We start from the raw sequence: 17,092 nt of genomic DNA, 5'->3' as shown, positions 1-17,092 counted from the left end.
CCCTGTGTGGTAATGGGAGAGAGCGCATGGAGGGAGGGCCCTGTGTCACCCTGTGTGGTAATGGGAGAGAGCGCATGGAGGGAGGGCCCTGTGCCACCCTGTGTGGTAATGGGAGAGAGCGCATGGAGGGAGGGCCCTGTGTCACCCTGTGTGGTAATGGGAGAGAGCGCATGGAGGGAGGGCCCTGTGTCACCCTGTGTGGTAATGGGAGAGCGCATGGAGGGAGGGCCCTGTGTCACCCTGTGTGGTAATGGGAGAGAGAACATGGAGGGAGGGCCCTGTGTCACCCTGTGTGGTAATGGGAGAGAGCGCATGGAGGGAGGGCCCTGTGTCACCCTGTGTGGTAATGGGAGAGAGCGCATGGAGGGAGGGCCCTGTGCCACCCTGTGTGGTAATGGGAGAGAGTGCATGGAGGGAGGGCCCTGTGTCACCCTGTGTGGTAATGGGAGAGAGCGCATGGAGGGAGGGCCCTGTGTCACCCTGTGTGGTAATGGGAGAGAGAACATGGAGGGAGGGCCCTGTGTCACCCTGTGTGGTAATGGGAGAGAGCGCATGGAGGGAGGGCCCTGTGTCACCCTGTGTGGTAATGGGAGAGAGCGCATGGAGGGAGGGCCCTGTGTCACCCTGTGTGGTAATGGGAGAGAGAACATGGAGGGAGGGCCCTGTGTCACCCTGTGTGGTAATGGGAGAGAGCGCATGGAGGGAGGGCCCTGTGTCACCCTGTGTGGTAATGGGAGAGAGAACATGGAGGGAGGGCCCTGTGTCATCCTGTGTGGTAATGGGAGAGAGAACATGGAGGGAGGGCCCTGTGTCACCCTGTGTGGTAATGGGAGAGAGAACATGGAGGGAGGGCCCTGTGTCACCCTGTGTGGTAATGGGAGAGAGCGCATGGAGGGAGGGCCCTGTGTCACCCTGTGTGGTAATGGGAGAGAGCGCATGGAGGGAGGGCCCTGTGTCACCCTGTGTGGTAATGGGAGAGAGAACATGGAGGGAGGGCCCTGTGTCATCCTGTGTGGTAATGGGAGAGAGAACATGGAGGGAGGGCCCTGTGTCACCCTGTGTGGTAATGGGAGAGAGAACATGGAGGGAGGGCCCTGTGTCACCCTGTGTGGTAATGGGAGAGAGCGCATGGAGGGAGGGCCCTGTGTCACCCTGTGTGGTAATGGGAGAGAGCGCATGGAGGGAGGGCCCTGTGTCACCCTGTGTGGTAATGGGAGAGAGAACATGGAGGGAGGGCCCTGTGTCATCCTGTGTGGTAATGGGAGAGAGCGCATGGAGGGAGGGCCCTGTGTCACCCTGTGTGGTAATGGGAGAGAGCGCATGGAGGGAGGGCCCTGTGTCACCCTGTGTGGTAATGGGAGAGAGCGCATGGAGGGAGGGCCCTGTGTCACCCTGTGTGGTAATGGGAGAGAGCGCATGGAGGGAGGGCCCTGTGTCATCCTGTGTGGTAATGGGAGAGAGCGCATGGAGGGAGGGCCCTGTGTCATCCTGTGTGGTAATGGGAGAGAGCGCATGGAGGGAGGGCCCTGTGCCACCCTGTGTGGTAATGGGAGAGAGCGCATGGAGGGAGGGCCCTGTGTCACCCTGTGTGGTAATGGGAGAGAGCGCATGGAGGGAGGGCCCTGTGTCACCCTGTGTGGTAATGGGAGAGAGCACATGGAGGGAGGGCCCTGTGTCATCCTGTGTGGTAATGGGAGAGAGCACATGGAGGGAGGGCCCTGTGTCATCCTGTGTGGTAATGGGAGAGAGCGCATGGAGGGAGGGCCCTGTGTCACCCTGTGTGGTAATGGGAGAGAGCGCATGGAGGGAGGGCCCTGTGTCACCCTGTGTGGTAATGGGAGAGAGAACATGGAGGGAGGGCCCTGTGTCACCCTGTGTGGTAATGGGAGAGAGAACATGGAGGGAGGGCCCTGTGTCACCCTGTGTGGTAATGGGAGAGAGCGCATGGAGGGAGGGCCCTGTGTCACCCTGTGTGGTAATGGGAGAGAGCACATGGAGGGAGGGCCCTGTGTCATCCTGTGTGGTAATGGGAGAGAGCGCATGGAGGGAGGGCCCTGTGTCACCCTGTGTGGTAATGGGAGAGAGCGCATGGAGGGAGGGCCCTGTGCCACCCTGTGTGGTAATGGGAGAGAGCGCATGGAGGGAGGGCCCTGTGTCACCCTGTGTGGTAATGGGAGAGAGCACATGGAGGGAGGGCCCTGTGTCATCCTGTGTGGTAATGGGAGAGAGCGCATGGAGGGAGGGCCCTGTGCCACCCTGTGTGGTAATGGGAGAGAGCGCATGGAGGGAGGGCCCTGTGTCACCCTGTGTGGTAATGGGAGAGAGCACATGGAGGGAGGGCCCTGTGTCATCCTGTGTGGTAATGGGAGAGAGCGCATGGAGGGAGGGCCCTGTGCCACCCTGTGTGGTAATGGGAGAGAGCGCATGGAGGGAGGGCCCTGTGTCATCCTGTGTGGTAATGGGAGAGAGCGCATGGAGGGAGGGCCCTGTGCCACCCTGTGTGGTAATGGGAGAGAGCGCATGGAGGGAGGGCCCTGTGCCACCCTGTGTGGTAATGGGAGAGAGCACATGGAGGGAGGGCCCTGTGTCATCCTGTGTGGTAATGGGAGAGAGCGCATGGAGGGAGGGCCCTGTGCCACCCTGTGTGGTAATGGGAGAGAGCGCATGGAGGGAGGGCCCTGTGCCACCCTGTGTGGTAATGGGAGAGAGCGCATGGAGGGAGGGCCCTGTGCCACCCTGTGTGGTAATGGGAGAGAGCGCATGGAGGGAGGGCCCTGTGCCACCCTGTGTGGTAATGGGAGAGAGCGCATGGAGGGAGGGCCCTGTGCCACCCTGTGTGGTAATGGGAGAGAGCACATGGAGGGAGGGCCCAACAGCAACAAATCAGTGTGTCCTTGCTTCTGCTACCAGAAGTGAGAGAGAAATATTAATAGTAAGCTCAACCCAGGTCTTTTACGTACCATTAATTCAACATCACAAATGTATTTACTGTTTTCAGAGAGCTGGGATGCATACTGAATTGAACACTGAAGTACAGTGCACAGTTAAGAGATTCAGATTTGATAGAGGTATATAATCAGTGTACGAGATTCTGCAGCAAGATGGCAGAGTAGAAGGACGTGCGCGCATCTTCTCCTGCGAGAACTCCAAAATTACAACTCACTGCTGATCAACTGTCGACAGGAGAATGTTTGATTCCATGAAAAAAATATACCCCACATCCAAGGGCAAAGGAGAAGCCCCAGCAAGATGGCAGGAGGGATGAAATCACATTTAGAACCAAACCCAATACCCACCAGGGATGCTTGGAAGGCTCAAACAAAACCTTGTGTGCACCAGAAGACTTCTCAGAGACTGAGCCAGACCCGTCTTTGAGATCTACCTTTGAGTGTTTGAGTGTCTCCTGTGAAGGTATGGGTCAGCAGTCGCCTGCTGCAGGGGCAGAGGTTCTGGGTGCAGCAGACCTGGGTATGGCATAAGCCTTCTTGGAGGAAGTCACCATTAACCCCATCATAGAGCTGCAAGAACTTACACAGGACTGGAGAAACAGACTCTTGGAGGGCACAAACAAAACCATGTGTGCACCAGGACCCAGAGACTCCACAGAGACTGAGCCAGAACTGTGTCTGAGTGTCTCCTGCAGAGGTACGGGTGGTATGGGTCAGCAGTGGACTGCCACAGGAGCTGGGGCTCTGGGTGCAGCAGACCTGGGAATGGCATAAGCCCTCTTGGAGAAGGTCACCATTAATGCCACCACAGAACCACCAGAGCTTACACAGGTCTGAGAAAACAGACTCTTGGAGGGAACAAACAAAACGTTTTGCACACCAGGACCCAGGAGAAAGGAGCAGTGACCCCAAAAGACACTGACCCAGACTTGCCCGTGAGTGTTCAGGAGTCTCCGGCAGAGGCGTGGGTCAGTGATGGCCTGGTGGAGGGTCAGGGGCACTGAGTGCAGCAGCACATGCATGGGACCTATTGAAGGAGGTCACCATTATCTTCATCACCTCCACCATAGTTTGGCCTCAGGTCAAACAACAGGGAGGGAACACAGCCCCACCCATGAACAGAAAATTGGGTTAAAGATTTACTGAGCATGGCCCTGCCCATCAGAACAAGACCCAGTTTCTGCCTCAGTCAGTTTCTCTCCCATCAGCAAGCTTCCATAAGCCTTTGATCCTTCTCCTTCAGAGGGTAGACAGGATGAAAACCACAATCACAAAACACTAATCAAACTGATCACATGGACCAAAGCCTTGTCTAATTCAATGAAACTATGAGCCATGCCATGTAGGGCCACCCAAGATGGACAGGTCATGGTGGAGACTACTAACAAAATGTGGTCCACTGGAGAAGGGAATGGCAAACCACTTCAGTGTTCTTGCCTTGAGAACTGCATAAACAGTATAAAAAGGCAAAAAGATAGGACACTGAAAGATGAATTCCCCAGGTTGGTAGGTGCCCAATATGCTACTGGAGAACAGTGGAGAAATAACTCCAGAAAGAATGAAGAGATGGAGGCAAAGCAAAAATAAAACCCAATTGTATATGTGACTGGTGATGGAAATCTGATGCTGTAAAGAACAATATTGCATAGGAATCTGAAATGTTAGGTCCATGAATCAAGGTAAATTGGAAGTTGTCAAACAGAAGACGGCAAGAGTAAACATCAACATTTTAGGAATCAGTGAACTAAAATGGACTGGAATGGATGAATTTAACCCAGATGACCATTATATCTACTACTGTGGGCAAGAATTCCTTAGAATAAATGCAGTAGCCCTCATAGTCAACAAAAGAGTGTGAAATGCAGTAGTTCGGTGCAATCTCAAAAACGACAGAATGATCTCTGTTCATTTCCAAGGCAAACCATTCAATATCACAATAATCCAAGTCTATGCCCCAACCAGTAATGCTGAAGAAGCTAAAGTTGAACATTTCTGTGAAGAACTACAAGACCTTCTAGAACACCCAAAAAAGATGTCTTTTTCATTATAGGGGACTGGAACACAAAACTAGGGAGTCAAGAGATACCTGGAGTAACAGGCAAATCTGGCCTTGGAGAACAGAATGAAGCAGGGCAAAGGCTAACAGAGTTTTGCCAAGAGAATGCACTGGCATAGAAACACCCTATTTCAACAACACAAGAGAAGACTCTACACATGGAGATCACAAGATGGTCAATAGCGAAATCAGACTGACTGTATTCTTTGCATTGATAGATGGAGAAGCTCTATTAGCTCAGTTCAGTTCAGTCACTCAGTCAAGTCTGACGCTTTGTGACCCCATGGACTGCAGCATGCCAGGCTTCCCTGTCCTTCACCAATTCCCAGAGCTTACTCAAATTCATGTCCATAGAGTCAGTGATGCCATCCAATGATCTCATCTTCTGTCATCCCCTTCCCCTCCTGCCTCCAATCTTTCCCAGCATCAGGGTCTTTTCCAATAAGTCAGTTCTTCACATTAGGTGGCCAAAGTACTGGAGCCTCAGCTTCAGCATCAGTCCTTCCAATGAATATTCAGGACTGATTACCTTTAGGATGGACTGGTTGGATCTCCTTGCAGTCCAAGGGACTCTCAAGAGTCCTCTCCAACTCCACAGTTCAAAAGAATCAATTCTTCAGCACTCAGCTGACTTTATAGTCCAACTCTCATATCCATACATGACTCTGGAAAAACCATAGCTTTGACTAGATGGACCTTTGTTGGCAAAATAATATCTCTGCTTTTTAATATGCCGTTAGGTAAGTCATAACTTTTCTTCTAAGGAGCAAGTGTCTTTTAATTTCATGGCTGCAGTCACCAACTGCAGTGATTTTGGAGCCAAAGAAAATAAAGGCTGTCACTGTTTCCATTGTTTCCCCATCTATTTGCCACAAAGTAATGGGACCAGATGCCATGATCTTCGTTTCCTGAATGTTGAGTTTTCAGCCAACTTTTTCACTCTCCTCTTTCACTTTCATCAAGAGGCTCTTTAGTTCTTCTTCACTTTCTGCCATAAGGGTGGTGTCATCTGCATATCTGAGGTTATTGATATTTTTCCCAGCAATCTTGATTCCAGCTTGTGCTTCATCCAGTCCATTATTTCTCATGATGTACTCTGCATATAAGTTAAATGAGCAGGGTGACAATGTATAGACTTGACATACTCCTTTCCTGATTTGGAAACGGTATGTTGTTCCATGTTTGGTTCTAACTGTTGCTTCTTGACTTACATACAAATATCTCAGGAGGCAGGTCAGGTGGTCTGGTATTCCCATCTCTTGAAGAATTTTCCACAGTTTGTTGTTATCCACATAGTCAAAGGCTTTGGCGTAGTCAATAAAGCAGAAATAGATGTTTATCTGGAACTCGCTCACTTTTTCAATGATCTATCAGATGGCAATTTGATCTCTGGTTCTTCTGCCTTTTCTAAATCCAGCTCGAACATCTGGAAGTTCACAGTTCACGTATTGCTGAAGCCTGGATTGGAGAATTTTGAGCATTACTTTACTAGCGTGTGAGATGAGTGCAACTGTGCAGTAGTTTGAGCATTCTTTGGCATTGCTTTTCTTTGGGATTGTAATGAAAACCGACCTTTTCCAGTTCTGTGGCCACTGCTGAGTTTTCCAAATTTGCTGGCATACTGAGTGCAGCACTTTCACAGCATCATCTTTTAGAACTTGAAATAGCGCAACTGGAGTTCCATCACCTCCACTAGCTTTGTTTATAGTGATGCTTCCTAAGGCCCATTTGACTTCATGTTTCAGGATGTCTGGCTCTAGGTGAGTGATCACACCATTGTGGTTATCTGGGTCATGAAGATCTTTTTTGTATAGTTCTTCTGTGTATTCCTGCCACCTCTTCTTAATATCTTCTGCTTCTGTTAGGTCCATATCATTTCTGCCCTTTATTGTGCCCATCTTTGCATGAAATGTTCCCTTGGTATCTCTAATTTTCATGAAGAGTTCTCTAGTCTTTACCATTCTATTGTTTTCCTTTATTTCTTTGCATTGATCACTGAGGAGGACTTTCTTATCTCTCTTTGCTATTCTTTAGAACTCTGCATTCAAATGGGTATATCTTTCCTTTTCTCCTTTGCCTTTCACTCTCTTCTTTCCACAGCTATTTGTAAGGGCTTCTCAGACAACCACTCTGCTTTTTTGCATTTCTTTTTCTTGGGGATGGTCTTGATCACTGCCTCCTATACAAGGTCACAAACCTCTGTCCATAGTTCTTCAGGCACTCTGTCTATCAAATCTAATCCCTTGAATCTATTTCTCACTTCTCATAAGGGATTTGATTTAGGTCATACCTGAATAGTCTAGTGGTTTTCCCCACTTTCTTCAATTTAAGTCTGAATTTGGCAATAAGGAGTTCATGATCTGAGCCACAGTCAGCTCAGAGAAATTTGTATGCAGGTCAAGAAGCAATAGAACTGAACATGGAACAACAGACTGTTTCCAAATCGGAAAAGGAGTGTGTCAAGGCTGTATATTGTCACCCTGCTCATTTAACTTATATGCAGAGTACATCATGAGAAATAATGGACTGGATGAAGCACAAGCTGGAATCAAGATTTCTGGGAGAAATATCAGTAACCTCAGACACACAGATGACACCACCCTTATGGCAGAAAGTGAAGAAGAACTAAAGAGCCTCTTGATGAAAGTGAAAGAGGAGAGTGAAAAAGTTGGCTGAAAACTCAACATTCAGGAAACGAAGATCATGGCATCTGGTCCCATTACTTCGTGGCAAATAGATGGGGAAACAATGAAAACAGTGACAGCCTTTATTTTCTTTGGCTCCAAAATCACTGCAGTTGGTGACTGCAGCCATGAAATTAAAAGACACTTGCTCCTTGGAAGAAAAGTAATGACCAACCTAGACAGCATATTAAAAAGCAGAGACATTACTTTGTCAACAAAGGTCCATCTAGTCAAGGTTATTTTTTTTCCAGTAATCATGTATGGATGTGAGAGTTGGACTATAAAGTCTGCTGAGCACTGAAGAATTGATGCTTTTGAACTGTGATGTTGGAGAAGACTCTTGAGAGTCCCTTGGACTGCAAGGAGATCAAGGCAGTCAATCCTCAAGGATATCAGTCCTGAATATTCATTGAAAGAACTGGTGCTGAAGCTGAAGCTCCAGTACTTTGACTACCTGATAGATGAACTGACTAACTGGAAAAGACCCTGATGCTGAGAAAGATTGAGGGCGGGAGGAGAGGGGGTTGACAGAGGATGAGATTGTTGGATGGAATCACCAACTCAATGGACCGAAGCTGAGTAAGCTCTGAGTTGGTGAAGGACAGGGAAGCCTGGCGTGCTGCCGTCCATGGGGTCACAAAGAGTCCGACAGCACTGAGTGACTGACCTGAACAGAATCAGTGTATAATCTCAGCTATCAAAACAACTTCATTAATCAGAAATGGAGTAAATTCTGATTCCTTCCAATTCTGTACCATTCTCTTCTGTGTCTACCAGTTCCCTTTTTCTCCAATGCTCACTAGTTACATACAGACAAGACCCATGAGACCCAGGGAAAAGCTGATTTTTCTTCAAGTTTGTAATTCCAGGTATCACCAGCAGATGTCCCTATAACTAATGAGTTATCTTCACAGGAAGATGCACACTTAGACCATACTAAAATGTAAATCAAAGTTAAATAAAAGAGAATCACTGCTTTAATTAAAAGTAGCTCTGATAATGAACCTTGCCAGACCATATGGTCCACCCTCAGGAATCAGAAAATGCACAGTTTGTTAAGAGATGCAAAAGGTGTAGGAGACAGGCCAAGATATTTATTTCACTGTTATTTTTAAGGATACAGTCATGACCTGTATTAGTACTATGCCAGCACAATGAAGTCTTGAATGAAGAGGAGGTTATTAATAAAGATTGTTTTCTTTTATTTCAAGACACCTACAATTGTCATTATTTTTACTTTCTCATACAGATTAAATCATTCAGTTTAGGGACAGGAAAAACAAACAGCCAACTTGCCAGAAATAAAACCAGAATCTCTAGGCCAATATGATGCCTAACCTGCTAATTTTTGTCCCATATCCCCTTGAACCAGTGAAACCAACAATGTAGTCAATATTTTAACTAACTATAAAATGGGATAGGCGACGACTAAAGGAGACAGATGTGAAATACCTTCAATTGTGATATTTTTTACCAACACTGGCTTGACTGCCTTGGAACCCATAAGGATGCCTGTAGTTCTCCAGTACAGTATGTTTGTGCCTGATTTCAACATTACCTGTAAAGAGAACACAAGACACTCGGCTCAGATGAACCATGCTACTTCCAACCATACCTATATCAAAGCTAATCCCCTATACACTTTTCAACACATTATAATGAAACACAATTACCTGGAACCCACAAATTTAAATCAACTACTTATTGAGACTTAAGCTTTGCTTAAATTCACATTTTGTAAAAAAAAAAAAAAAAAAAAAGGTTTGCCAACCCCAAAAATACAGTAAAAGGGGAGGAACAGAAAATTCTTCAAGCATGGAAGAAGATAAAATCATTTTCAAATCATTTGCATAAAGACCTGGTTTATATTTAAAAGACTCAATTTAGATTGTGAGAGGCACTCAGCCCAATTACATACTGATTGCTGTCACTATTCATAAGTAAATCTCTGGGCTCTGAAAACAAAAAGGTAACAGAATGAGTTTGCTTCCTTTTAAAATTACTTAACAAACAACACTGCAACAGCAACAAAAGAAAAATAGGACTGTTCTTATAGAATAGCCTGATTTGACTCTATGGATCCAGAATTTAAATGATACAATGTCTAATATTTGCTTTCTTTGCCACCAGAACATTTTTATCAAATTACTTTTCCAATCAATTTCATGCTGATTCAGTCAAGTAAACTAATGAAATTAAAAGACGGCTTACTCCTTGGAAGGAAAGTTATGATCAACCTAGACAGCATATTAAAAAGCAGAGACATTACTTGGTCAACAAAGTTCTGTCTAGTCAAGGCTATGGTTTTTCCAGTAGTCATGTATGGATGTGAGAGTTGGACTATGAAGAAAGCTGCACACAGAAGAACTGATGCTTTTGAACTGTGGTGTTGGAGGAGACTCTTGAGAGTCACTTGGACTGCAAGGAGAGCCAACCAGTCCATCCTAAAGGAGATCAGTCCTGAGTGTTCACTGGAAGAACTGATGTAGAAGCTGAAACTCCAATACTTTGGCCACCTGATGCGAAGAGCTGGCTCATTTGAAAAGACCCTGATGCTGGGAAAGATTGAGGGCAGGAGGAGAAGGGGACAAGAGAGGATGAGATGGTTGGGTGGCATCACCAACTCAATGGACATGGGTTTGGATAGACTCCAGGAGTTGGTGATGGACAGGGAGGCCTGGCGTGCTGCAGTTCATGGGGTTGCAAAGAGTCGGACACGACTGAGCGACTGAACTGAACTGAAGGGTGCTTTGCTTTCTTATTTGCCACCCTTATTCTTCTATGGAGTCTGGCTGGCCGAAATCAAGCAGTATAAAGTTAAAACATATGTTGACTACTTCACCCTGCCAGAGAGTCAGAAAAGCAGTACATTAAATACTTATCCTTTGTGTTAAGTTTTTTTAAGTGAAGAAAGCGTATTTGCTGCCAAGGGTTACTTGTACCTTCAAAGCCCAGAGGACTGAAAGCTTAGGTGAATGGATCTTAATTGGTACTAATATCCAGACATACAGATTTAAAAAATTACTCTGAAAGGGTGCATTATATTAATCACTCAAGGATGAGGTATCTGCTACAACACAAAGGCAAGGATGGATGGTCACTTATTGAAACAGTGTTCAATCTACACTACAAGCACCATGTTAGGCCTTCCCTATGTATACTCTCAGTGGACATGAGTTTGAGCAAACTCTGGGAGATGGTGAAGGACAGGGAAGCCTGGGGTGCTGCAGTCCATGGGGTCATAAAGAGTCAGACATGACTGAGCAACTGAATAACAAATGTATCCTCTCATTTAACTCTGCAAAATTGGTCCTGTTTCTCATATGAACTATTAGAGTCAAAGAAACAAGGTCAAGTGTCTAAAGAATAAAGAAATACAACTACTATAAACCAGAGCAGCTGTTGTTATTTAGTCACTATGTCTGATTTTTGTGACCCCAGGGACTGTAGGCTGCCAGGCTCCTCTGTCCATGAGATATCCCAGCAAGAATACTGGAGTGCTTTGCCATTTCCCTCTCCAGGGGACCTTCCCGACCCAGGGATCAAATTGGGGTATAGGACTTTACCATGTTGTGTTCATTTCTGCTGTACAGTAAGTGAATCAGCTATATGTACACACATATTCCCTCTTTTTTGAATTCCTTCCCATTTAGATCACCACAGAGCATTTGGTAGCGTTTCCTTGCTATACAGCAGGTTCTCATTAGTTGCCTATTTTATACCTGGTAGCGTATATATGTCAATCACAATCTCCCAATTCACCCCACTCCCTTTCCCCTCTCCGTGTCCAAACATTTGTTCTCTACATCTGTGTCTCTATTTCTTCCTTGTGAAAAGGTTCATCTATACCATTTTTCTAGACTTTTGAAAATTGCTTCTTGGGGTGACTGCAGAGAAAGCTGGGTAAACAAAACTCAGTTCAGTTCCATTGCTCAGTCGTGTCTGACTCTTTGAAACACCATGGACTGCAGCGGGCCAGGCAGCAGGCCAGGCTTCCCTGTCCATCACCAACTCCGGAGCTTGCTCAGACTAATGTCCATCGAGTCAGTGATGCCATCCAACCATCTCATCCTCTTCATTCCCTTCTCCTCCTGCCTTCAACCTTTCCCAGCATTAGGATCTTTTCCAGTGAGTCAGTTCTTCACATCAGGTGGCCAAAGTATTGGAGTTTCAGATTCAGCATCAGTCCTTCCAATGAATAATCAGGACTGATTTCCTTTAGGATGTACTGGTTGGATCTTCTTCCCTTGCAGTACAAGGGACTCTCAAGAGTCTTCTCCAACACCACAGTTCAAAAGAATCAATTCTTCAGTGCTCAGCTTTCTTTACAGTCCAGCTCTCACATCCATATGTGACTACTGAAAAAACTATAGCTTTGACTAGATGGACCTTTATCAGCAAAGTAATGTCTCTGATTTTTAATATGCTGTCTAGGCCGGTCATAGCTTTTCTTTCAAGGAGCAAGCGCCTTTTAATTTCATGACTGCAGTCACCAACTGCAGTGATTTTGGAGTCGAAGAAAATAAAGTCTGTTACTGTTTCCATTGTTTTCCCATCTATTTGTCATGAAATGATGGGACCGGATGCCATGATTTCAGTTTTCTGAATGTTGAGCTTGAAGCCAACTTTTTCACTCTCCTCTTTCACTTTCATCAAGAGGCTCTTTAGTTCTTCTTCACTTTCTGCCATAAGGGTGGTGTCATCTGCATATCTGAGGTTACTGATATTTCTCCCAGCAATCTTGATTCCAGCTTTTGCTCTATCCAGCCCAGCGTTTTTCATGATGTACTCTGCATATAAGTTAAATAAGCAGGGTGACAATATACAGCCCTGACATACTCCTTTCCCGATTTGGAACCAGTCTGTTGTTCCATGTATGGTTCTAACTGTTGCTTCTTTACCTGCATTCAGATTTCTCAAGAGGCAGGTCAGATGGTCTAATATTCCCATCTCTTGAAGAATTTTCCAGATGAGTGCAATTTTGCAGTAGTTTGAGCATTCTTTGGCATTGCCTTTCTTTGGGACTGGAATGAAAACTGACCTTTTCCAGTCCTGTGGCCACTGCTGAGTTTTCCAAATTTGTTGACATATTGAGTGCAGCACTTTCACAGCATCATCTTTTAGGATTTGAAATAGCTTAACTGGAATTCCATCACATCCATTGTTAGCTTTTTTTGTAGTGATGCTTCGAACTCAAGGATCCATCCAATGCCAGGAGTCACTGATTCTCTTTCACGAGATTACCACATCTGTAAACTTACATACCCAGAGATTCTGTACATTAATTCTGAGTAGACTTCATTCCTGTTAATGCCTCCCTTGAAAAGCAGGAGAGTTGGAGTGTGATAGGAAAGAGCAGGGAGACAGAGCTAAAGAGAAAGGAAAAGGAAAAAAAATAATACTAGAAAGAGCCCGAGTCCATGAAACTTAGGGGCAACTTCTTCCCTAACTAGAAATTTCTAAATTAAAAGATAATTTTTTTATTTAAAATAAACTTTAAAAAATAAGTTTGAGAAAAGAAAAGAGAAGAATGGGGTTGGTGGGAGAGAAGAGTAGAGAGACTTACAGAATGAGAGCCCCATTCTCCATTGTCTGTGAGTTTTACCCACTTGTCCGCGGTGGTGTCCATCTCCTGGCACTGATCGTTCTGAATCTGTGGAGTAAACACAAGGGCCCAGTAAAGCTCAGTGAAAGGTGGTTTTAATTAGATGTGTCACTCACCACAGGACAGGCTACAAAAGCTTCTTTCAGTGTGTAGGAAACAATAGCCACGAGCAATTCTCAATAAGTAAACACACAAGATCTCTGGAGCCTGAGTGACAAATGCGTATGAGTGCGTAGTTCTAAGTGAAGCATCCTCATTATTGTAACAAAAAGACAAGCCAATTAAGAAGTCAGAAATTGGGTAAGCAGGAGTGTGGGAGGCAGAGGAAGAGAGGGCAGTTAACACTGAAAATTCACATAGAGGAGAAAAAGTCATCGCAAAAATATAAAAGCTTTGCAGGCCCAATAAGTTTATTTTTATCAGATTTAGGGCCATTTAAACTTTAAATTAATAAGTAAATTAAATATGCTTTGCTTTCAGTTCCCCAGGACTTAACCCAAATGTGTATGTAAGCGGCTATAGCCAAAGTCAAAGACCCCAGTTGGTATTTGAGGACAAATGTTGATACTCTATAGCAATTCAATAAATACAGCTAATATCTTCAGCACCAAACATTTTGTGCTTTTCAGACAATTCTTCCAAAATACCTAGGGGTTGGGACATACCTCTCCAGGTCTCTCCTGGACCTCCTGACCAGGTCTACACAGGACATATTTGATGTCTGTGTATTTTTTTTACAGTCTTGACTTCTTGAGGCTATATTTACAGTCTTGACTTCTCCTCGTAGGTCAGTCAGGAAAGAATCTGCCTGCAATGCAGGAGACCCGGGTTCAATCCCTGGGTCAGGAACATCCCCAGGAGAAGGAAATGGCAATCCACTCCAGTATTCTTGCCTGGAGAATCCCTTGGACAGAGGAGCCTGGCGGGCTACAGTCCATGGGGTTGCAGAGAGTCAGTCATGACTTAGCAAGTGAGCACATAATAGTCAGCATCAGAGTAGGGTTGAAATAATATCTCACTGTCTATATCTCTTCCAAAATGGCTATTTCTCTATTCTTTAAGTCATTTCTCCACTTCATTCATTCCCATGACTAATTTCACAAACAGCATTAATATCTTCTACATAAGAGCTATTTCCTATAGACTTCACTAACTAGAAAACAGATCCTTTTAACAGCCAAAACCAGAGAAAATCAGCTACTGAGGATATTCACTTTAACTGAATTTAAGTATCATATTTATATTATAAGCATAATGACAATCAATGCAAGTGTTAAGCCATTTTTAAACAGCTATAAACCCTGTATATACCTTTTTTAGTCCATGTTTGCATAAACTGAAAGCTTTTTTCTCAGCGGATATCATACATCTAGTGTTATTTTGACAGTCTACTAGCATTCTAGAGATCTGAGTTCTTTTGTTACTCACTCTAAAAGTAACCAGTAAAGATATGACCTTGGTCCAATCACTTCTTCTGTCTAGGTTTGAGTTTCTCATTAAAAAAAAAAAAAAGAGAGAGAGAAAAGTATGTGTGGAGGGGAGAGCTGAATGAAACTCCCAGACTCCTAACATTAAATACTATACTGCTTTCAATCTGTAATGTTCACAGGTACATCTGCATCCTTTAATCTTCAGACATTCCCTTTCCATTAACTACTAGCAGGATGGACATAAGGCACTAACTCTCTGAGTCAATAAATTACAACCTATGAAGCTGAAACATCAATAAAAGAGGAAGCATAAACTTACCATCCCTTTTCTATCCATAACCAGAAGAACAAAGGCATCACTGAGAGGAAGCAATGAAACTTCATGCCTTAAGAATACCTTTACTGACAACTCTCAAAGGACTTAATAGACAACACAACTAAATGTTTATTCAAACAATTATACAGTTACCTTGCTTTTTACCTTTGTTTTAGTAATATTGCAAAAATATCCTATGGAATTTGGAGTTATTCACTCTGAGAAGTGTCTTGCAAACAAAATGTAACTTAAAAAGCCAATCTGTTTGAATATTGCTTAACATCTTAAACTCATCAAAGGATATTAAGAGTTAAGAGTGTCCTTAAAAGGTCTGATCTACAATCCTCTTTACAAAAAGGAATGTTGAAAGCTGAAAAATTAGTTGTCCAATAACACACAACCAGCAACTGTGGAGTTAGGACATGAACCAGAATCTCTTGACTTTAAATCTTAGGCTCATACATTCATGGAAAATATTTCTTCCTAGCAAACTTTTGATTTAGAAATTTCCATTATCAAGAGCAATATAAAATTGCTTTAGCATTATCAGTACATTTATTCCTGAAATCTGGGCCACAGAAACATGTTACAAGATATTTTCCCAGTTACTTGCACAACAAACAAACTTTTTTTTTTTTTGGTTTTAGAAGTCAATTGGAACAAATTTTTCTCAAGCATTTGAGTCACTGCCACAACAAATATTTGCACAATTAGGTACAGTTTACATAAAATAGCTAAATAATTTTTGTGGTAACAGCCTATTCTGTTAGACTATTATTTTATCCTATAGTTTGTAATTTTATTTAATCTCTTTTTTGTGGTAATAGCCTATTCTGTTAGACTATTATTTTATCCTATAGTCAGTCTGTAATGTTATTTAATCTCTTGCCAGAGATATCAACTACCTCATCCATTGATTTCTTTATATTGTACAAAACTAGGACAATCAGCAAGATATAGTCACTTCTAGTTCTGAAATATTGCCCATGAATACACTTAAATAATTCAAATATTTAAAATTTAAAAGAGAAGAAAAAATCTTTTCAAATAAAAACTAACATTGGTGAAAACATATTTTTAAACAAAGTAGCATCTATCACTATAAAAAATTAAATGAATCTCAGGAAATATATTCATCACACAAAAAGTCTCAACCAAATGGTCACCTAATGATCATATCCAAAAGGAAAACAACCCCAGTGTTATTTTACAAGGAGAGAACTTAGAGGTAAAGAAATAATTATTAACCAGAAAGTATTATAGAAAAAGTAAATATTTCTTATTGAAAGCTTCAGTTAACACAAAAAACCAATGCACACAATGAAATGGGAACAAACGATTAAGAGAATGAATGCCCTTTAAAAAATGAATTCTAGAATATAAAAGGCCTTACGAAGAACTCAAAGAAGATGTTGTTGTCCACATACTGGTACTCAAAGAAGACATAACCTGACTTCTTGAGGTGCACAGCATAGATCAAGGATACCGTGCAGTCATCACGATTGGACTCTATGTAGTTTCCACGAGGGATCCAAGAAGAGCTGTGGAAACAAAGCCATTTCATGTTAGCATTCAGAAACCTCTTCTGTTCACAAGTTCTATAACTGAGATTTAAAAGCGGTTCTGTCGACAAAGCACAGCAGAGGAGTCTGAAGCGCATGTGTACCCCAAAGGCCAATACCACTGCTTGAAAAAAGGTTCTTGTGGCACACAACTTCCTAAAATCATGGTAAGATTAGGCAACTAATGGGCTATGCAGCTGCTGCTTATCACCAAAATGTAATCACTAGATAGTTGATCACTAATTCTAGCAGTCTTTGATGGAATTACTCTCAAATAATATCTAAAGTTTGATTTACAAACACATATTGGCAGGGGTGTCCATTTATTATGAGAGAAGAAATCATCCTAGAAAAAGTCCATTTAAAGTGAATCTAAATATTTTTTAATGTTTATTTTGTATGGGGGTATAGCCAATGAACAATGCTGTGATAGTTTCAGGTGAGCAGCAAAGGGCCTCAGTTATACACACACACGTATCTATTCTCCCTCA

The 17,092-nt window shown here is 43.6% G+C and overlaps 1 protein-coding gene across 1 annotated transcript in view; it reads right to left on the bottom strand.

The window, feature by feature from the left end:
* ELAPOR2 (endosome-lysosome associated apoptosis and autophagy regulator family member 2) overlaps positions 1–17,092 on the bottom strand; it is a 220,722-nt gene that overhangs the window by 61,394 nt on the left and 142,236 nt on the right. The window contains exons 4-6 of the mRNA XM_061166329.1: positions 16,433–16,580; positions 13,255–13,341; positions 9,141–9,246 (exon numbers count right to left, since the gene is read on the bottom strand). Coding sequence (XP_061022312.1) covers positions 9,141–9,246; positions 13,255–13,341; positions 16,433–16,580 — 341 coding nt within the window. The remainder of the gene's footprint in view (positions 1–9,140; positions 9,247–13,254; positions 13,342–16,432; positions 16,581–17,092) is intronic.

Source organism: Dama dama, chromosome 18 (assembly GCF_033118175.1).
Source record: "Dama dama isolate Ldn47 chromosome 18, ASM3311817v1, whole genome shotgun sequence".
Lineage (NCBI taxonomy): Eukaryota > Metazoa > Chordata > Mammalia > Artiodactyla > Cervidae > Dama > Dama dama.
The sequence above is the reverse complement of the archived record's forward strand: the minus strand, read 5'-3'. Positions and strand labels throughout refer to the sequence as shown.